This window comes from Schistocerca nitens, chromosome 7 (assembly GCF_023898315.1).
Source record: "Schistocerca nitens isolate TAMUIC-IGC-003100 chromosome 7, iqSchNite1.1, whole genome shotgun sequence".
NCBI lineage: Eukaryota > Metazoa > Arthropoda > Insecta > Orthoptera > Acrididae > Schistocerca > Schistocerca nitens.
The window spans coordinates 361581630-361605371 of NC_064620.1; the positions used below are offsets into that span (position 1 = coordinate 361581630).

The following is a 23742-nucleotide window of genomic DNA, read 5'->3' on the forward strand; positions in this document are numbered from 1 at the left end:
AATACATTACCCGTGTTAAAATGGACCGTTTAGGAATTGCGGAAAAGGTCGATATCGTGTTGATGTATGGCTATTGTGACCAAAATGCCCAACGGGCGTATGCTATGTAAGAGTTCTTGTTTTAGACTGATTAAAATACGTTTTCAAGTTTCTGAACAACCAAAAATAAGTTTTATTGTTACACATTCACTAATGAATGTATGTTAGGCGTTTAATATTGGATCTTCTTTTCGGTGATGCAATGAGCGTTTCATAAGTCGTTCAGGTCCCCCATTTTTATTACATATTCGTGTAGTACGTAAAGAAATATGAATGTTTTGGTTGGACCACTTTTTTCCCTTTGTGATAGATACCTCCGTAATAGTCACAAACATATGGCTCACAATCTTAAACCAACGGTTGGTAACAGGTCTATTTTTTAAATTAAAATACAGAACGTAGGTACGTTTGAACATTTTATTCCGGTTCTTCCAATGTGATACATGTACCTTTGTGAACTTATCATTTCTGAGAACGCATGCTGTTACAGCGTGATTACATGTAAATACCACATTAATGCAATAAATGCTCAAAATGATGTCCGTCAACCGCAATGCATTTGGCAATACGTGTAACGACATTCCTCTCAACAGCGAGTAGTTCGCCTTCCGTAATGTTCGTACATGCATTGACAATGCTCTGACGTATGTTGTCAGGCGCTAACGGTGGCTCACGTTTGTAAATGTCCTTCAACTTTACCCACAGAAAGAAATCCGGAGATGTCAGATCCGGTGAACGTGCGACCAATCGACCGGTCATGAAATATGCTATTCAATACCGCTTCAACTGCACGCGAGCTACGTGGCAGGCATCCATCATTTGGGATGTACATTGCCATTCTGTCACGCAGTGAAACATCTTGTAGTTACATCGGTAGAACATTACGTAGGAAATCAGCATACATCGCACCGTTTAGATTGCCATCGATAAAATGGGTGTCAATTATCCTTCTTCCCATAATGCCGCACCATACATTAACCCTCCAAGGTCACTGATGTTCCACTTGTTGCAGCCATCGTGGATTTTCCGTTGGCAAATAGTTCATATTATGCCGGTTTACGTTACCGTTGTTGGTGAATGACGTTTCGTCGCTAAATAGAACGCGTGCAAAAAATCTGTCATTATGCGGTACTTTCTCTTGTGTACAGCGGCAGAACTGTACACGACGTTCAAAGTCGTTGCCATGCAAATCCTGGTGCATAGAAATATGGTACAAGTGCAATCGATGTTGTTGTAGCATTCTCAACACCGACGTTTTTGAGATTCCCGATTCTCGCACAGTTTGTCTGCTACTGATGCGCGGATTAGCCGTGACAGCAGCTAGAACACCTACTTGGGCATCATCATTTGTTGCAGGTCGTGTTTGACGTTTCACATGTCGCTGAAAACTTCCTGTTTTCTTAAATAACGTAACTATCCAGCGAACGGTCCGGACACTAGGATGATGTCGTCCAGGATACCGAGCAGCATACATAGCACGCGCCCGTTGGGCATCAACACGATATCGACCTGGTCCGCTACTGGTAAACGGTCTACTTTAACACGTACTTATAAGTTTGTGACTATTACAACGCCATCTATCACAAAGTGAAAAAAGTGGTACAACTAAAGCATTCATATTTCTTTATGTACTACATGAATATGTAATAAAAATGGGGGTTCCTATTTAATAAAAGGCAGTTGATATCCGTTTGACTTCTGGCAGCGCCATCTAGTGGGCCAACCATAGCACCATCTGGTCGTAATGTCATCAGGCTACCTAAAATCCCAGAATGACACTGACGTGTACTTTGGAGCTTGTAATATGAAATAATTGATGCTATTTTCATTTAGCACTGAATCTCACAATTTGTTTAATTTGAGTCCTTCTTGTTTTTGTTAAAGCTGTATTTGTACTTTTGAATTTCTATGCCCTACCTACACACCGTAACTTGCTAATGGTTGTTTCTTAATAAAACTATATTGTCGGAGAACCGAATCTGATACTTTCCTGGCCCCAGTACCTGTTGTTCTATCGCTGATCTACCCTTGTCACCCAGACAATAGCCGTTCTTACTTTCTTTAGGCTGGATGTTACTGCTTCTGTTAGCAGATGCTATAAACACTTGACCATATGTGCAAGTGTTTCTGTATACTGCTGTTGTGGTTAACTTGTTTAAGTTGAAACTATTAGCAGAGTATAGCATTTGATATCTCCAGTATTAGGAGGCGAAACATTAGGTACAGAGAAATTACCTAGACAAGCCGAAATCCCATGCAACTGAACCCCCCACGTACACAAATAGCGGCTGCGAATGACTGATTTTCATAGATAATCATTACTTGTGGAGACATTAGTGTCAGTTTTCTGTCAGATAGCGGTTAGGATTGCTGATATCTAACATGGGATTATTTGCCACAGTATAACTCTCTACGATGACCGAAGGAAACTATGCAACGAACGTGAACAGGACGTCTATAGATCCAACCTCCCTTAGTGATTTATAAGAACGACAAACAGTATTTTTTTTATTATGATTTTAAAAAGGAATGTATCCTGGTAACTGAATTTCGCATCATAGAATAGCACTATTTAATCACGGAATCATATAACAGTAACGTAACGAATGTGTTTGGATAGAGACTATGGGAATAGCTCTCCGAATAAATTTATAAGACAAAAAATGCTTTTGGAAAATTTAACTCAATTTCAAACATGTTGGTTTAGTTAACCAGTTCGGCTAAAAGATTCATGTTAGCACTGAAAAAAAAAAAAGACAGGAGATAAACAACTCCTGACGGCAAATGATTAATTTATGTTGTCTTGGCCAACAGAGCTCTGCCTAATTTAGAAGATGAGCTTTAACCAACAACCAAAACTCTAATTCTAGCAGTATTGCCTAATCGCCCAGTTTCGTATAACCGTTCCGAAATAGATGCACTATGTTAAAAAATAGCACAATCAATGAATGAAACGACAAAATTTTGCAACCTTATTAAAAAATGAAAAAAGCTATTCATTTTTCACAATGTCCCCAAGATGTAGTTGTGTGAAAAATGGTCACACTCTGGAATGATTGGCCACAAAACTCAACGACTAGTTACTAACAGCGACAGCTACTAAGAAACAACCAACTACAAATCCCTTAGATTTATTTTGGTGGAAACAACATGCAACAGAAGCAGACGCTGGTGCCAAAAATACAATCCCTAAGGAAATTACAAAATTTATCAGGTCCTCTGAAAAGTAGTAACTATGGCGATGGTTTTAGCAAAGTATTCAAATATATTGCTGACTTGATAGCATTACTCTCAAACTATGTTTTTAAGGGTCACCAATCAGGCTGGCTATAGTTCCTAACACAGTAACATACTGCATGCCAAACCCGTCTAAAACTTAGAGATATGCCTTCCAGCTTTTAAATAAATCAGTGAGGATACTGTCAATGAATTCATACATGACTTACGCACTGACGCAGAATGCTTGGCTGGTATTAGTATTAAGCAGACAAATAAACTGTTATGGTGTTTTTAGGACAACTATTAACGTCTACTAGAGTTTTCATTTACGAGTAACAGTTACTAGCATGTTTATTTTTCTCGTTCGATTTAACCGTGATGCTAGACCAATGTGCATATTGTCGTTCCTTAAAAGAATTCCTGTTGGACAAATAGTTTAAATAAGCCGATATAATAATCGCAACAAATATGCTGTTAAGCGTCAGTTTCATGGTGAAATTTGTTTTATTGTTATATATAGAACAATAAATAAACTTTTCTTAAGTAAGCTTACTCGAAAAACAATATGTACAATAAGATTAGTGATATTACAGACATAAGACGTGTTCACTGACCGTGGCAATCTGGAACATCTCGAAGCAGGCCGCGGTACCGACAGATAAACTTTGCCCCAGCAACAATATGCCCAGGCAGCTTTGCAGTAAGTCGACATTCCTATGAAAATCAGAACAAGTTGATGCTAGAATCCAGTAGAGGAGAGATGTAAAATCACGTATCGCTCAACGAGATACAGAATAAGCTGATATAATTCCACATGTACTCTACCGAATTTTTATGAATGAGGCTAGTCCAGAAAGGTAGCGTAGCTCTCATTCGGCATCTTAAGTAGGGTGGGGAGAGGGTTGCGGGGGTGAAGACGGTAGCTACACTAGCTCACGTAGTGCATCTTCTGTCTAAATAAGGCTTAATACGTCTTTCGTGGAAAAAGGCCTCAGAAATGTTGGCACTCATCGAAATTTGTGCTGTAGAGACAGAAACTGCTTGGAAGAACAGTTAAACTGAGTGTACACTGTCTTGAAAGGAGGATACAAGATGAACATCATCAAAAGCACGACACGGGTACTGGAATAGAGTCGAATACAATCAGGCGATGCTGAGGGAAATGGCTTAGGAAATGAGACGCTTAGAGCAGTAGCTGAGTTTTCTGCTTGGGCAGCAAAACAACTGATGATGACCAAAATAGATAGGATATGAAATGCAGACTGGCAATGGCAATAAAAGCGTTTCTGAGGGAGAGAAATTTATTAACATCGAATATAGATTTAAGTAGTAGCAAATCTTTTCTAATCATAGTTGTCTGTGATGTAGCCATGTATGGGAGTGAAATATTGACAGCAAATATTTCAGACAAGAAAAGAATAGAAGCGCTAATGTGTTGCTACAGAAGAATGCTGAAGATTAGGTGGGTAAATTACGTAACTAATGCGGAGATAGCGAATAAAAGTGATGAGAAAAGAAATTTGTGGCACAACCTGACTAGAAGAAGGACTCAGTTCATAAGAAACATTCTAAGGCATCAAGAGATCACCAGTGTAGTTTTTTAGAGCTGAGTGGGAGATAAAGTTGTAGAGGGAGACCAAGAGACGAATACAGTGAGAGGATTCAGAAGGGTGTAGGTTACAATGGTTATCTTGAGATAAAGGGAGTTATACAAGGTAGAGTAGCATGGAGAGCTGCATCAAACCAGTCTTTGGATTGAAGACCAGAACAACAACAACGATATATGGACTGAAGGTGATGAGGAGTTGTTTTTCTGGAACTGTGGGCCTACAGCCCTCCCACATGTGGTACCTAGCAACACGACATCTCCTTCGCATTTCGTCGAACCAACTAAAATCTTCTTCCTATCAGTCTCTTGCACACTGTTTTTAACTAATTCTGGATTACACACGACAGCACACAAATAATCCGTTACATAGGGATTGCATCATAATATGATGGTCCAATGTGCTGTACTCATGTAATATTTTCGCCGCTGTGTAAAATCCGAGGGACGACGCAGTAAGTTATATTTTTAGCTGACCTTACGAATGATTCCAATGTTCGTTACCTTATACAATGAGGTGACAAAAATCATGGGTTAGCAGTATGCAGATATATAGATGGCGGTAGTATCGTGTACCCAAGGCATGAAAGGGCAGCGCACTGGCGAAGCTGTCATTTGTACTCAGGTCTGTTCCACATCGTTTCCGACGTGATTATAACCGCACGACGGGCATTAACAGACTGAACGCGGAATGGTGGTTGGAGCTAGATGTAAGGGACGTTCCATTTCCGACATAATTAGGGAATTCATCACTCCGAGATCCACAGAGCAAAGAGTGTGCCAAGAATACAACACATCAGGCATTAATGCTCACCATGGATAATGCAGTGGCCGACGACCTTAACTTAACGATCGATTAATCAGTGCTAACAGACAAGCAACATTATTTAAAATAAATGCAGAAATCAATGTGGGACGTACGACGAACGTATCCGGTACGACAGTGAGGCGAAATTAGGCGTTAATGGGCTAAAGCCGCAGGCGACCGTCACAAGTGCCTGTGCTGCGCCTACCCCGGGCTCGTGACTATCAGTTGGACCACACGCGACTGGAAAACCATGGTCTGGACAAGTAAGTCGCGATTTTAGCTGGTAAGAGCTGATGATAGCTTTCGAGTGTGGTGCAGACCCCACTAAGCCATGGGCCCAGGTAGTCAACCGGGCACCTTGCAAGCTGTCAGTGGCCCATAGCGGTGTGGTTTGCGTTTAGATGGAATGGATTGGGTCCACTGGTCCAATGGCACAGATCGTGGACTGAAACTGGCTATGTTCAGGTACCATTTACAGCTATTCATGGACTTGATGTCATGGACTCGCAGGTCAAAACTGTTCGGAATTGGTTTGAAGAACATTCTGGACAACTTGAGCAAATCATTTGTCCAGTGAGGTCGCCCGACACGAATCACATCGAAAATTTATAGGACACAATCGAGGGGTCAGTTTATGCAGTAAAACATTCACTGGCTACACTTTCTCATTATGGACTGCTATAAACGCAGCATGGCTCAGTATTTCTGCTGAGGACTTCCAATGACATGTTGGGTCTATGCCAAACCGAGATGATGCACTACGCCAGGTAAAAAGATGTCCATCATGATCCATACTCGGAGGCAGTTTATGGCTTTTGTCACCATGGTGTAAAGAAGCAGTGGCGTGGCCTAAACTCGTCCATGGTTCTTGCTAAGGAAAAGCGATGTTGCCTTTAGATTGGGTGGAAAGACAACAAACAGAGATATTTTAAAATTTGCTGGAGTAGAATACTGTAATAAACATGGCGACTCACGTACTAAATGCATGGTTTAATTGTATTTATTTTGTAAGAATCGAGAAAAAATTAGGAAATAATTATATTTCATTACAATGTAAAGCAAAGAGGTACATACAAAGTTCGGTAAAGGGCTTGGCGTATTGTCGCCATATAACCACAAGATAGGAGTTGGGCGCAGTACTTTGTGCAGGAGAGTTTCAACTGTTGGCATGTCTGGATCTGTGAACTGTGGTAAATATTGCATCTTATGGCCGTGCGACATCTGTGGTAACGAGATGTTTTTACAAGTCACAAACCGCCCGCATTCCATTTGCCAAAGCCTTATTCCAGAAGTCGGATTTTACAGCCTCCAACTGGATGTCAGTGTCTTGAAGAAGGAACCCAAACGCCATGTTGAGCTGCGTGCATTGCATTATAGCTGTAGCCGCGACTAAGAACATTCCGTAAATTGTGTTGGAGATCTGGATGTCACTGGTCCTCCTACTAGATGGAAAATGAGCAAAATACTTGTCCTTACATTTTGGAAATAGCTTATTCATCTTCCGAGATCTATTATTTACCACCGGTAGGATACAGCTCTGTTTTTCAGCCAAATACCAGTCGAAATCCATTGGCGTCTCTGTCTGGTGCTGCGTTATGGGAACCTTTCCGTCTCTTTACGATGACAGAAACTATGCAGCTTAGACACGATCTAACATTCGTAATAAACTTACACAAAATGGATATCTGTCACATGAATTTTATTGATAAAGAGTTAAAAAATTCTAGATGTCACGACACGAATAATCTGCCTACTGAAGGCCATAGAGTTTGAAACCTACAATGAAGTCGACAGATATAACAATTAAATATTGTCTCGAATTGGCACTGAAGGCTGTTCTATGAAAGCTACTGTGGTGGTTTCAGGAGCAATAAATCCAAAAGATGATAGAAACCTTTTGCAGGCTGTAAGTGCTTCAATTACAATGCAGACCTATTGCCTTCTTAAGAACTTGTTTTTACGAGTATGTGCATGCTATAGAGTAGGCTAACTGTGATTACGAACACTATGGACGGAATTTTGAGTGGTACTACCGGAATACTGAATGCTTTGCATTACACAAAGAAGCATTTGAAAAGCGGCGTCACATGTGTGGGTACTATTCGAAAAAAGTTTGAGACTCGAAAAAGAAGTAAATGTCAGATACCCTACCGGAAATATCAACAGTCCCTTAAATCATATTGGATGCCATTAGAAGCCTTCTCTTACACAATGAAAACTCCTGTATATCATCGTACTCAGGTTCCGAGTGAACAGGCAGAAGATACGGCAATTTACCAGTTGCAAGATGCAATCATACCAAAATCTTCTGTTAATATTTTTACAGACTTACAATAATCGATGTTGTGTGTAGTTTTTTCTAGAGCAAAGTCTTCTCTGCTTCTGTTGACCGTGAATTGAGGTAGCTTTAAGGCTCCATCCGAAATCTCGGAATCGGGTGCTGTGAGTACGGAAATCGAAACACTGCAGCAAAAGAAACTAATACTACATTTTCTGTTTCTGCAAATACATGAAGATTACGTAGTTAAAGCTGTGTTTCGTAACGTGCTATATTAAGCAAACATTTACCAGATGCTACAATTCTTTCTTCCCTTGCAGCACTGTTTGATGAAACCTGGGTATGTCGTAGCGCCAGTTTCATGCAAATACAGGTTGGGGATCTATCAAGGTTATGTACGTGACAGGTTCCACACTCACGCGCGCACACACACACACACACACACACACACACACATGCATGCACATATATGTGCAAACACATCAGCGAAAATACGTGATGATAGTGTCAATATTGGTGTAATACACAGCGTTTTACATGTCTTACCTAAATTACATAAGCTTAGTCAGCAAGACGCCCACACAAACACGCAACCACACATACACACACGTTTAGCTTATGTCTAGTGCCACAGTGTCATGTCCATAACTACAACGTCTCTCTAAGATAAATAAATATATTGGCAATACCGGTGTAACTTATAGTGTTTACACATATCAAATGTCAAATGTCTCAGCCGATATAACTTACAGATTAAGCAGCACTGGACAACAATGGTAATGTGGATCCTCAAACTGTGTGCCACAATGCTCAGTTGACTATATTATCGATTTATAACAGTGCAAACACTTGCACCGCAGTAATATTTGACACTTTCTCATAGGTTAAGTACAACATTAAAGATGAAAAAGTAATATACCAAGAAAAATATTATTGACCTTATTAACAGGCTTATATGGCTTCCTTTAATTACAAATTATCTTGGACATACATATACTGGCTGGTATACAAAAATAAACTTTCAAGGTAAGCTGCAGCATTTCCTGATCGCCATTGTGGAATCATGATTATCAAAATATGTTATCAGTTCAACAGTCCGTAAACAGCTACTAAACAATAATCTTTCTTACAGCGACATTACATTTTCTGAACCCTAGGAAAACAATCTCTACTGAAATTGTTTCATTTTGAGAAGATCTTGAATGCAGCTATCGTTGCAGCTGTACGTTTTCGTAATACGCAGTCATAGCATTGAAAAGCACCAAATACTTAACACATACAAATTTCTACGTTTACAGTACAAATTATATGTGAAAATACTGTTGTAGCTTAATTGTTCTGTAACAGTAAAAAATTCGCGATTCCTATATTGACATATGGTTCAAATGGCTCTGAGCACTATGGGCCTTAACGTCTAAGGTTATCAGTCCCCTAGAACTTCGAACTATTTAAACTTCACTAACCTAAAGACATCACACACATCCATGCCCGAGGCAGGATTCGAACGTGGGACCGCAGCGGTCGCGCGGTTCCAGATTGTATTTCCTCGAACCGCTCGGCCATCCCGGCGGGTCCTATATTGACACTACTGTTCTAACTTATCGGTTTTGGTGCACTTGACAATGATACAATTTCTATCCTTTTGCCACATTTTAAGGAAACCAAAAATTGTTTTTATTTTGTATCACAGTGTGTGATGATTTGTTCTGTAAAATATCGAAACAGACATGGTGCAACTGATCTAACTTATAGGCTACTTTGCAATTATCGATGAGGGCAATTCAGTCTTTAGACTACAGTTAAAACAAACCAGAAGATGTTTGTAATATTTATATAAGTATTGAAAAATGTGTTCTGCAAGTGTCATGTAGTCTCCATTGTGCGAGAGCGTAAGGCATGCTTACCTAGGGGACCTTTGTGGCACATGTGTTTGTAACGCTATAGAACAGGTATTTTTAAAGTCTGGTAAAGATATTCAACTATCCTCATCGACAAGTGCAGTTTTAACTGTGAATTGGATCAGTAACGCCAAGGTTGTTTTGTAAAGTTATGGAACAAATATTTACAAAATTTGATAAAGAATTCAGACTTCTTTTTTAAGTGTTGTACATGACAGCGTATCTTAGCGAAATTAGCAGATGATCACAACCGTTTTGTGTGCCCACGATAAAAATTTTTGCCTGGCGTGGAGATCCTTGAACGTTTTGTTGACTTCAAATTTAACTGAAAGTGGGTCGTTGAAAGATATGCTAGTTTATCACCTGTATGAATGTTTGCAGCATTCAAATGTTGCTACTACTGTTTCTCATACTATATCATGTAGTTACCACTTTGTGACAGCATAAGTCACTCCTCGCCAACTACATCTTAATCTGTAGATAGAGCAGTAGTGGAGTATGGGTTTGTATGGTTATAGAAGAAATTATTTGGGTAAATAATACATAAAATGTTTGGTTTCTTCTAAATGTGGTATCAGGGCTGAAATTTTAACTTTTCTGTTAGATAATTGGTTCCATCCGCGTTTTGAAATGTTATCCAACAAATGTTTACAAACTGTGATAAATAATATACAGAATTTTTGTTTTGTTTAAAATGTGGTACAATGGCATATAGCTCAACGAAGCTACAACTGAAAAGTAGATCAGTAGCGTCGATTTGCAAGCCATTTTATTTTTTAATTTTCAGATATAAAAGAAACCTACATATATCTAGAGAGGCTGCAGACAGTTTCATTTTGGACCAAAGCATTTTAATAGTACATTTGAGAGTCCACATTATTTTTTAGGGGTGAAGTATGTGTTAACATGTAAATTACATAATAATTGCACTCGTAGGGTAGCTGACACGTTATTTTAGATATCATGGGTTTTGTGCGGTTGCAGAACAAAAATACAAGCAATTTAGTTAAGGAAATATGTAATTGGGAGCACTATTGTGATCTGCACCAAGTGTGGTACAAAGAGTTAAGTGTAAACCGTAAGTTACACCAGTAGTGTCACATGTATTTCGTCAGACATTTTAGACATGGAAATAATAACTTGATAATTGGGATAAATATTTTGTGTGTGTGTGTGTGTTCCTGATGAATTTTAGACAATATTGATAAATAATACAAAATTTTATATGTGGAAATACTGTAGGTTACACACACAATATATTTTAACAGATATTTTTGATGTGAAAATCGCGTTGATATAAATATTGTGTGTGTGTGTGTGTGTGTGTGTGTGTGTGTGCCGTGTTTCGCATAAGTCAGAGAAATCCGTACCTGACCAAAACGTGTGTGTAGTGCTGACAAAGGATCTTACTGATGTTGTGGCCTCTACTTGACACACTCATTTCTCAGTGATACAGATATTATGCAGTTACAAATGAGAATGACATAGTCCTCGACGTTGGAAATTCTCTGACTAGCTGTTTCCTATTAATGGCGTATAAAATACTGGGCTGTGATTGACGGACTTAAATATGTGTGATACTTGACGTGGAAGTCTTCTGATTGGTCCTTTTGGGGTAAGAAAAGAAGAGATGGAAGAGGTGCATAGCTTATGTAAAGTACTGTGATTTGGAAAGCTAAATATGTGTATGTTGGCTAACTAGCTCTCTTATTGGTCTATTTTGGGTACAGAGGACCTGACGCTGTGTAACTTAATAAGCAGTTAAGAAATGAGACGGGCTGCGCTTTAACAAAGATGGTGGTTCCAAAATACTGGTACATATTAAATGGATGATTCGTTTGTAACGTATGGTAAAATACTGTCTTTTGATATATATATATATATATATATATATATATATATATATATATATATATATATATATGTGTGTGTGTGTGTGTGTGTGTGTGTGTGTGTGTGTTTTGGCTTTAAAGCTCTCTAATTTACCAAGGTGCGTGTCTTCAGAAGCAAATGAAAGATTGTGATAGGCTGCTAAAATACTGGAATGTGATCCAGATATCTAAATCAGCATGTGTTGTCATAAAAGGAATCTGATTTGTCTGCCTCCAAGAAAGGGGTATGGCTTAGGAAAGGGCCGTGGTCTACAACAGTTTGAGGGATGGCCTGAATCTGTATTTCAGCCAGAGTCGAATTTACATTTCCATTTCAGTGGAACCTGAAATAGGCTATTACCTGATATTTGAAAATTATGTAAAAATCTGCCAACCGGTTGCATAGGTTTTTTATATACCTTGACCAGGTTTCGTCACCTCTAAGGGTGACTTCATCAGAAGGTAAGGTAATTACTAAAAATGAATATGTTACATTAAATATCTTATCTAATAAAATTTTACATTAATGTAAACGACTGTAAAACAAATAGCACTTACATGAAGAACATATCGTCAAAGATGTACAGTGATTTAAAAGCTGAGTTGCTCAAGTCACACATTAAAATACAAGACATAATGTTCTTTAAAAAGTCAAGCATTAAAACATAAGTAACACCGGTGTGGTGTGAGGAGACTGACTGTGTGGCAACTAGTCACACTGCCAAGTAAACGTAATGTAGGGCGCGCCACAAGCGGGCCACTAGTAACGTGAGCAAAACAATTTTGTATATTACACATTTTCTGAAGTAAATCACACGTATAGCCAATACAGCTTTAAACAAAAATTAATTTTACAAATTATTGAGTAACATTTATAAGTGAGCTTCAAACGGGATAAAATAGTAGAAAGTTGGCTACGTTTTACGTAGCACAGGTAGAACCAGAGTTAAATTCGACTGGAATTACATACGTAATGAAGAACATCAGTTCATTATATGACACAAAATTTGAAAAGAAAGCTTGCATAGCTAGGGCACAGGCGTCATCTGGTGTGTTAGTAATGAGCGTACCTTAATAGAGGTAAAATAATGTTTCTGAAAAGGAGAAGAGAACCTGGATTGTAAGTATCATAAAACTGAGAGCACTGGTTTGAAAGCATTAAAGAAATTTCTATTTTTCAACTGTACTTATTCATTCAACATGTCATCTTTATTTGGTGTGTGCCTGAAAATTTCAAGTTCTTCCAAGACATCAAGTTTTCTCCCTTTCTTTTCTCTATGCAAAATTGTCATTTCGTTTAATTCTTTGGGGTTATGCCCTGTTATGAAAAGATGTTCTGCAAATGTTGAATTGTGCACATTAGTGGCTTTTTTGCCTAAAAGATGTTCTTGGTATCTTACGTTGAAAGCTCTGCCTGTCTGTATTTGTGTATACGGTTGCTGCAAACGTCAGCCATGTTCAAAGTTGTATTACGTGATAGATATCTGATAGATAAGTCACGTCTTCACTTATATGTAGAAGACTAACTAGAGTGCATCTCATGTCTTACACAAGCATTTGCATTGTGGCTAAAAGCTTATAGTCTTACTTGATAATAGCTTGATGGTGAAGGATGCACTGTTTCAGACGGCAGTAAACGTCATGTTGGGCAGGTTTTTTCCCAGATTGTCCAGGCTCCTCAGGCACGTCTTTGTTGAGACTGACAATTTTCTTGTTAAGCTGTGTGAGTTGTATACATAGCTGCGTGATCACGCTGATGTTGAAAGAGTTGATCGCTATGGTCATGATCACGGTGTGTACAGTCACAATCATGCAGTAGAGCCAAGCGACGGTGTGACTCGCAGGCTTCGTCGCGTCGAAGGGCAGAACCAGAACGTAGGGCAGACCGTCGGGGCTAGAGGGTAAGCTAAGGAAATAGGCGCAGTTGGACAAGCCGAAGCACATGTAGGTCAGCGATATTCGACGCACCGTGCGGCACCGCCTGCGCATCACAGGAACGTCCTCCCAAGTCACGAAGTCGGCGAAGTCCTGGCTCACCTGCAGGCAGACAAATGTACCGCGTTCTGTACCAAGCAAAAGCGTCAACAGCTGTAGTACTTTATAACGCTTCTGAGCTATGATACGTTACACTGCAGACAATAATGAAAGGTGCTCAAGTGTGTCTTCAGACAGGCTAAAACGATGAATTATACCAAGATAATACAGTTTGGTAGTGTAGAGCTTATTATAACTAGGGACTATTTAGTTTTGCCCTCCAACGTTGGTTCTCTTCAGATAACATCACGACGCATGTGGGTGATAGGCGTTGTCTAAAAGATTCAAGATTGGTGTACAGCTCATCCTAACCATAGGCTTGATTAGTTTCCCTTCCAACGTGGGTTGGCGACTGCGGGTGGTAGCCATTGTCCAAAGGAGAGAGTGGAGTCTGTTAAGTTGGGACTTGTAGTATGGACGTGAGGCGCTTCGTAGCATTAAAGATATTGAAGTAGATATAACGAGGTGGGAGAACAAACGCTGGTAACCGACTTACGAATATTGAAAGAATTATAGTTTCAACAGTGTAGTGGTAAAGCTAAAAATCGTAGTGGCCAAGGAATATTCACAGTCGGTCATGGTACATGCAATAATAATGACTCTTAATCGTGGTCGTACTGCTTAGGGCAAATGGCCATAATTACTATAAAAAAACTAATACGAGCAACGCGTATTACAGCTCTTAGTAATTACACAGTCCGATTTCGGCAAAGTAATAAAATTTCTTAGTAGTGAGCTTCAAACAGCTCAGAATAAAATTAAAACTATATTCTCATTTTTGAGAGCGGTATCATGGCACAATGTTGCTGCTCAACATTTTGCACCTCCCTTTTATCAGGGCTAGTGTATTAGTGATCGACAAGAAATATACAAAAAATTTTATGATCACTCGTTGTCAATGGTCGATAAGTTCAATCGAATTATTGTTGGTACAGGTAAATAAATATACTGATCTCTTGAAAGATGGTACCCGAAGACAACTGTATTACACACGGAAGAAAGCAAAGATGAAACTGAATCAATTATTAAATCATTGTTGTTGTTGTTGTTGTCTTTAGTCCCGAGACTGGTTTGATGCAGCTCTCCATGCTACTCTATCCTGTGCAAGCTTATTCATCTCCCAGTACCTACTGCAACCTACATCCTTCTGAATCTGCTTAGTATATTCATCTCTTGGTCTCCCTCTACGATTTTTACCCTCCACGCTGCCCTCCAATAATAAATTGGTGATCCCTTGATGCCTCAGAACATGTCCTAACAACCGATCCCTTCTTCTAGTCAAGTTGTGCCACAAACTCCTCTTCTCCCCAATCCTATTCAATACTTCCTCATTAGTTATGTGATCTACCCATCTAATCTTCAGCATTCTTCTGTAGTACCACATTTCGAAAGCTTCTATTCTCTTCTTCACTTCCATACATGGCTACACTCCACACAAATACTTTCAGAAACGACTTCCTGACGCTTAACTCTATACTCGATGTTATCAAATTTCTCTTCTTCAGAAATGCTTTCCTTGCCATTGCCAGTCTACATTTTATATCCTCTCTACTTCGACCATCATCAGTTATTCTGCTCCCTAAATAGCAAAACTCCTTTACTACTTTAAGTGTCTCATTTCCTATTCTCATTCCCTCAGCATCGCCCGATTTAATTCGACTACATTCCATTATCCTCGTTTTGCTTTAGCTGATGTTCATCTTATATCCTCCTTTCAAGACACTGTCCATTCCGTTCATCTGCTCGTCCTGGTCCTTTGCTGTCTCTGACAGAATTACAATGTCATCGGCGAACTTCAAAGTCTTTATTTCTTCTCCGTGGATTTTTATACCTACTCCGAATTTTTTTTTGTTTCCTTTACTGCTTGCTCAATATACAGATTGAATAACATCGGGGATAGGCTACAATTCTGTGTCACTCCGTTCCCAACCATTGCTTCCCTTAGATGTCTCTCGACTGTTATAACTGCCATCTGGTTTCTGTACAAGTTGTAAATAGCTTTTCGCTCCCTCTATTTTACCCCTGCCACCTTCAGAATTTGAAATAGAGTATTCCAGTCAACATTGTCAAAAGCTTTCTGTAAGTCTAGAGATGCTAGAAATGTAGGTTTGCCTTCCCTTAATCTAGCTTCTAAGATAAATCGTAGGGTCAGTATTGCCTCACGTGTTCCAATATTTCTACGGAATCCAAACTGATCGTCCCCTAGGTCGGCTTCTACTAGTTTTTCCATTCGTCTGTAAAGAACTCGCGTTAGTATTTTGCAGCCGTGACTTATTAAACTGATAGTTTGGTATTATTCGCATCTGTCGACACCTGCTTTCTTTGGTATTGGAATTATTATATTCTTCTTGAAGTCTGAGGGTATTTCGCCTGTCTCATACATCTTGCTCACCAGACAGTACAGTTTTGTCAGGACTGGCTCTCCCAAGGCTGTCAGTATTTCTAATGGAATGTTGTCTACCCCTGGGTCCTTGTTTCGACCCAGGTCATCATTAAAGAAATAAATCCCTTATAAGTGTAAGTTCAACTACACAGGATTATAAAAATCAGTGCGCCAAATATTAATTCTGTATTCGGTCACCTGATCAGTGTGACAGATTTAAATCCTTGGTAGTGAAACCGCTTGGAATATGTGTGAAGGAAATTATATAAATAATTATGAACAATTTCTATGCTACCAGTTTTTTCAATTCTTTTTCAGGTGAGTAGTGGCTCATCTCAGAACACATGCCGGCCGTTGTGGCCGAGTGGTTCTAGGTGCTTCAGTCTGGAACCACGCAGCCGCTACGGTCGCAGGTTCGAATCCTACATCGGGCATGGATGTGTGTGATATCCTTAGGTTAGTTATGTTTAAGTAGTTCTAAGTTCTAGGGTACGGATGACCTCAGATGATAAGTCACATAGTGTTCAGAGCCATTTGAAGCGTTTGAACCAATCTGAACACATATTTTGGTGTCAGACACGCATTTTGGTACCAGAATAAGTGTTTCCAGAGAAAATGGAATATATATCGTTTTATATCTGAGACATTAAACGATAGGTTGGGGAGAGTAGGTATTTTACTTGATTTTGTATACCACACAATACTTTGCAATTGTTGAAGGGAGAGGAAGCGTTCAATAATTATTCACTTCATATCTGAAAAGTAGAAAACACAAAGTTCTCATCAAGTGTCAAGAAATAGTGAAGAGATTGCATTCTGCCCTGAGTCACGAAAGTGATGATGTAAGCGAAAACCTCAGTTCTTCCTTGTAGTTCCCTTGCTTTGCCACTAAACACGACAGACCGCTCAAAAATACGCTCTCTGTTATTGTGAAAGACGTGGAACGTAACATAAAGACAGTAACATTAATATGTGTCACATATGACGAAGACACGAGTAATGCCTACAAAACGCAACTGACCTCATTGTAAGAACAGAATGGTATTGTCCCAGGTGGTCAAACGGTCAGTGAAGTCGACAATTTAAATCACCTAGGTCTGAGGATAGATGAATAACGTGCTTGGAAAAATCACTTTCAAGGTCTTGTACAGAATATGTATGCTACCATTTTCATTATAAGAATGATCTCCATAGTGGCACAGAAACACAAACGTTTGGTCACTTTCCTTACTGTAACTCACTGTATTATATGGTGTGATGGTTTTGTTTTTGGGGCACATCTGTGCATTGAATAAAATTACGGGCAGTGGGAATGATCTGAGGCGTCAGTTCACGAAGTTCGTGTACGCCGTTATACCGGTATCTCCGAATTCTAACTCCGCCATCCTAGTACATGTATTTTATAACTGAATTTGCTCCTTACAACCAGAAGAAAGAGCAACATTGATTCCGTAAACGCTACAGGGAAAAATGATGTTCAATTGAACAATACTTCATAAAGCATCATACAGAAAGGTGTGCACTATTCAAGAGGTTTCATTTCCGTTAGGGTTTTAGCAGCGGCGAAAGGATTGTCAAACCCAAAGTTGTACTTTCCAAGTCGAAATATTTCCTAGCGGTAGACTTGTCCATTCTGCACATTAATTCCTCGCAGTGATGTGTTGCTTATTCGTACACTCTGTGACTTTTATTTCGTGTTGTGTTGCTAAATTTTATAATCAGCATTCAATAAACTATTTACTGATTCGCTCTTTGATCGGTTAGTTTTGGCTCGCACGTTACTGAGGAACCTGATAAATAAATAAATATATACAGTATGACTATAGCTCTGAGAAAAATTACGCGTTGAAAGAAGGGATATCTAGAGTTATCGTTTGTAATAGCGACTTTGACCCCGTTGGTGATAAAAGAATGTATCTGTTGTCTAAGAGTGTGTGTATGTGTGTGTGTGTGTGTGGCTGTGTGTGTGTGTGTGTGTGTGTGTGTGTGTGTGTGTGTGTGTGCGCGGGCACGTGTATATGCATCGGCATCGATTTAGGAGTGCATGGAGCGAGTTGTGGAGGAATTTGCAACAGTCTGGATGAAGGAGCCATAATATCAAAAATGATTTAAGGAAACCACGATTGCTTGGATGGTTTGACGTGGATTCGTATCACGGTCCTTCAACCCTGATGGCCTTACGCTTAACGGGGATCTACCTCACTCAGTTGGAACAAACACCTGTGGCTACTGATGCGGATTATAGTTTTAGAAAGCATTTTGTTATTTGGAAAAAAGCACCGATCGGTACAAAATGCTAAAAATCAAATAAAAAATATTTTCGATCGCGTTTTCACGTTTTTATGGCAACGACATTGCCGCAGTGGATACACCCCGTGAGATCACCGAAGTTAAGCGCTGTTGGGAATGGCATGCACTTGGATCGGTGACCATCCAGTCGCCATGCGCTGTTGCCATTTTTCGGGGTGCACTCAGCCTGGTGATGCCAACTAAGGATCTACTCGACCGAATAGTAGCAGCTTCCGTCAAGAAGACCATCATAACGACCGGGAGAGCGGTATGCTGACCCCATGCCCCTCCTATCCGCATCCGCCTCTGAGGATGACACGGCGGTCGGATGGCCCCGGTCGGCCACTCGTGGCCTGACGACGGAGTCCTTTTTTTTCAGGTTTTTATTCATACCAACCAGTTTCGGACCTTTCCTCAGACCACCGTCAGGCCTTGTCCCGCCATAATGGCTGCTGATGGTGGCAGATGGAGCGAGATCCGTACAAGGGTGTGGATTAATTCAGTACAATCGGTTGTTATTGATAAATTTGTGCAAATCTCTGAGTGTGGAGTATGTATGAAATATGTCTGATGAACAGTATACATGTGTTCTTCCAGCTCCAAAAATTTCTCGAGGAATCCTATTATTCCTTGGTAGTTATCTTCTTTACAGAAATCGATCCCGTATTTGCGATTACCCTTTTTAGAGATTTCCATTTGTTCTCAAATGAACTGCCTATTCTGGTGGGTTTTGTCAAATTGTCTACAGGCTCTTCTTGACGATTCTATACAGCCCACTCTTCGTCAATGAATCTCAAACCCATATCTGCTCCTGTGTTCGCCTTACAATCCAATTCCTGAATTTGGAATCTCTGTCTTACTATGGCATCGAAATCTTATCGGGTCTCCATGGCAAGTACAAGAATGCCACTTTTCTCCGACCTTTAAATCACTTAAAGGCAAGTGGCCGCGCGGTTCTGGCGCTGCAGTCTGGAACCGCGAGACCGCTACGGTCGCAGGTTCGAATCCTGCTTCGGGCATGGATGTGTGTGATGTCCTTAGGTTAGTTAGGTTTAACTAGTTCTAAGTTCTAGGGGACTAATGACCTTAGCAGTTGAGTCCCATTGTGCTCAGAGCCATTTTGAACTTAAAGGCATCTTAATTGTTATTAGTAAACAAAAATTCCTGCAACATTTTAAGATATTGGTAAATATCTTGGATAATTATGTAGTATATGTAAGTACCATATTCATGATATACACTCCTGGAAATGGAAAAAAGAACACATTGACACCGGTGTGTCAGACCCACCATACTTGCTCCGGACACTGCGAGAGGGCTGTACAAGCAATGATCACACGCACGGCACAGCGGACACACCAGGACCCGCGGTGTTGGCCGTCGAATGGCGCTAGCTGCGCAGCATTTGTGCACCGCCGCCGTCAGTGTCAGCCAGTTTGCCGTGGCATACGGAGCTCCATCGCAGTCTTTAACACTGGTAGCATGCCGCGACAGCGTGGACGTGAACCGTATGTGCAGTTGACGGACTTTGAGCGAGGGCGTATAGTGGGCATGCGGGAGGCCGGGTGGACGTACCGCCGAATTGCTCAACACGTGGGGCGTGAGGTCTCCACAGTACATCGATGTTGTCGCCAGTGGTCGGCGGAAGGCGCACGTGCCCGTCGACCTGGGACCGGACCGCAGCGACGCACGGATGCACGCCAAGACCGTAGGATCCTACGCAGTGCCGTAGGGGACCGCACCGCCACTTCCCAGCAAATTAGGGACACTGTTGCTCCTGGGGTATCGGCGAGGACCATTCGCAACCGTCTCCATGAAGCTGGGCTACGGTCCCGCACACCGTTAGGCCGTCTTCCGCTCACGCCCCAACATCGTGCAGCCCGCCTCCAGTGGTGTCGCGACAGGCGTGAATGGAGGGACGAATGGAGACGTGTCGTCTTCAGCGATGAGAGTCGCTTCTGCCTTGGTGCCAATGATGGTCGTATGCGTGTTTGGCGCCGTGCAGGTGAGCGCCACAATCAGGACTGCATACGACTGAGGCACACAGGGCCAACACCCGGCATCATGGTGTGGGGAGCGATCTCCTACACTGGCCGTACACCACTGGTGATCGTCGAGGGGACACTGAATAGTGCACGGTACATCCAAACCGTCAACCCATCGTTCTACCATTCCTAGACCGGCAAGGGAACTTGCTGTTCCAACAGGACAATGCATGTCCGCATGTATCCCGTGCCACCCAACGTGCTCTAGAAGGTGTAAGTCAACTACCCTGGCCAGCAAGATCTCCGGATCTGTCCCCCATTGAGCATGTTTGGGACTGGATGAAGCGTCGTCTCACGCGGTCTGCACGTCCAGCACGATCGCTGGTCCAACTGAGGCGCCAGGTGGAAATGGCATGGCAATCCGTTCCACAGGACTACATCCAGCATCTCTACGATCGTCTCCATGGGAGAATAGCAGCCTGCATTGCTGCGAAAGGTGGATATACACTGTACTAGTGCCGACATTGTGCATGCTCTGTTGCCTGTGTCTATGTGCCTGTGGTTCTGTCAGTGTGATCATGTGATGTATCTGACCCCAGGAATGTGTCAATAAAGTTTCCCCTTCCTGGGACAATGAATTCACGGTGTTCTTATTTCAATTTCCAGGAGTGTATATCGGAAGGTTATATTGAAATACATTATAACATGGAAACTAACTACCGTACGAGAACCAGACTTGGTAACTTGAATGAACATAATATGGGGTGCATGATTTCCACGAGTCACAGCGCCACTGTCCATTTCCAACTACAACCACCAGATTCCGTGATCAGTGATCGTGATTCATAGTCTCACACACCTGAACAGTCGCTATGGACTTGTTGATGTGTCAACATAACCTTGAACGAAAGGAACTGGGCATTATTCGTGAAAGTCTGTTATCAAAACAACATTAACGCTGGAAGGATTATGGATGGTTCCTCATTCTCCACCAGCTATGCGGAGCGTGATGAAGAAGTTCGAATCAGCTGAAGAACTGGGCGTCGCTCCGGGAAGAGGCTGACGACCGGTTGCACCACAGGTGGTGGATGAAATCTCTGCTGATATGGCAAACAACGCTGCGCGCAGTTGCCAATAGTCAGGCAGTGCGCGTGCTGTGTTACGATAACTGAACATCCCGTTGTCCACTGTACGGAAGGTGCATCGAACTATCAAATGGTAGCTATATAAGATCCGCGTCGTACAGCAGCTTGCACCACAAGGATGCTCAGCGGCGTGTAGAGTTCGCTCTCCTCTTTCTCGAAAGGATTGAAGTTGACGAAGGCTGGTCCTGGATCGTCCTATGAACAGTCGAAGCCGATTTTCCTCTGACGGGCGACGTGAACACACAGAATGGCCGAGTGTGGGGAACTTCACCTCCAATCACTGTGCATGATGTTCCTGTGTGTGGTGAATGTGTAACCGTATGGTGTAGCTTCACGGCTACGTTCATCATTGGCCCTTTCTTTTTTGAACAAGTTGGTGCTCAAGGACCAAAGATGTGCAGTACGACCGGCCAACGTCACTGCGATATGCTTAGCCAGCGTGTCATACCCGCCCTACAGGACAGAGACGCATTGAAATCACAGTTTTCACTCAAGATGGGGCCCCACGGGTTATCGGCCGTGTTCACCTGTTTCTCCGAAACACATTAGGAAACGATCGAATTATCAGCCGATTGTTTCCAATTGCTTGGCCGAAACGATCACCTGATCTTACTCCCTGTGATTTCTGGTTCTGGGGCTACCTGAAGGACAAGGTTTACCAGAGGTACATTCGCACCATGCTGATCTGAATAGCAGCACATGAAGAGGTAGCCAGCATACCTACGGACATGCTTCGTTCTTCAGACTCTTCTGGACACTGATGGGCGCCATATTGAGTCCCTTTTGCAGCAGTAATGGTATGATGTACCGCTGCAGCACATTACAGGTGTTTCAATTGAACTGATTCTGCGTTACTCCTCTTCCCCGTGTGCTACCAAGTTTGGTTCTCATATGGTAATTAGGTTCATGTTATAACGTGTTAAATATGCGAAGTTTAATGATAACCACCCGGTACGTGATTCTGATTTACGTAGTTTTTTTTGTATTGATTTTGCTGACTGTTTTCTGGTCTAATACGTTAACAAGGAGGCTGGAAGCGTAGGAGGGGGGGGGGGCTGCCAGTCGTTTTCTCTAAAACATGTAGGTGAAACAAGTTAGCTCGAGTAAAATGAACTCGACAGTCATATTGGGCTTCCCACTGTCAAGACTCGACAATGTCAGGCTAACTTATTTGCTGTTTCTGCCGCATGTCATATAAAAAGTGAGAAGTTTCAGTCTGTGCACCCAACCTCAGGTGCATAAAAAAAATAAAAATTTTGACACAAGCGAACTGATACCCACTATAAACCTAATTAATAATCGGCAATTTTGAACACCTTTCATCATCTGTGACAGATGTGGCATGACACTCCTTTATTGCAGACAAGTCACCATCTCCAAGGAGGGCACAATAAAGGAAGGAGGATGAAAGGCGAAGGGATGGGGACGTCATCTCAGCGTGGGGAGAAGTGGCTATGGCACTGTCAGCAGACTTGGATAACACATTTTTGGTAAACTTGTTGCTCGATATTCGGATGAAATCCCAAATTTTCGATGACCGCTTGGATAATCGTCGTCATGAGCTATATCTGTATGTCGTCAAACTGGCGGGGCTCCCACATTTATGCCCGAAAAATGGCATCTGATTGGATGGATAATGTCATTATGAGTTCACAGAAACGGCGCCCACTGAGGTGACGCCATTATTTTCTATAGAGAAAGTGTGCTTGCACACTTTATCCAGGATCACATGAAGCGCCATTACTCGCATCAGGTAGTAAACTATGATAGGCCTTCCTCTAATCTCTTTGTTTATCATATGTACGGTTTCATAAACTGTTAAGTGTACATGTGCTGTCCACTGAAGTTCTTATCAAAAAGTTAAGTTTCCATTGAGTCTGTAATCAAAGAATCTCAATAGTTTGGGGCATGGGCCAGAGTTCTGGTATGATTAAACATAACCTTGTGTTTATTTCACTTTCATTGATGCTGAATTCAACATAGCGATCGGCAGTAGAATGTATACATGAACATACGTAACGCCTGCCACACTCGAAGGAAATATTATAAATCTCGTGCACTCGCAGGCCGAGATTATCTCTGTTTGTAGCAACATCTCCTTAATTCTCCTGGGTGGTCGAAGCACCAGTCTGACTCCTTGTCTCTTTAGGATGTACCTATCTAAGTAGTTAATTCATAGCAGAATTG

The 23742-nt window shown here is 41.4% G+C and overlaps 1 protein-coding gene across 1 annotated transcript in view; it reads right to left on the bottom strand.

Moving 5' to 3' along the window:
• LOC126195352 (odorant receptor Or2-like) overlaps positions 1-23742 on the bottom strand; it is a 72108-nt gene that overhangs the window by 22978 nt on the left and 25388 nt on the right. Inside the window, exons 3-4 of the mRNA XM_049933929.1 lie at positions 13308-13756; positions 3873-3972 (exon numbers count right to left, since the gene is read on the bottom strand). Of these exons, the coding sequence (XP_049789886.1) occupies positions 3873-3972; positions 13308-13756 (549 nt within the window). The remainder of the gene's footprint in view (positions 1-3872; positions 3973-13307; positions 13757-23742) is intronic.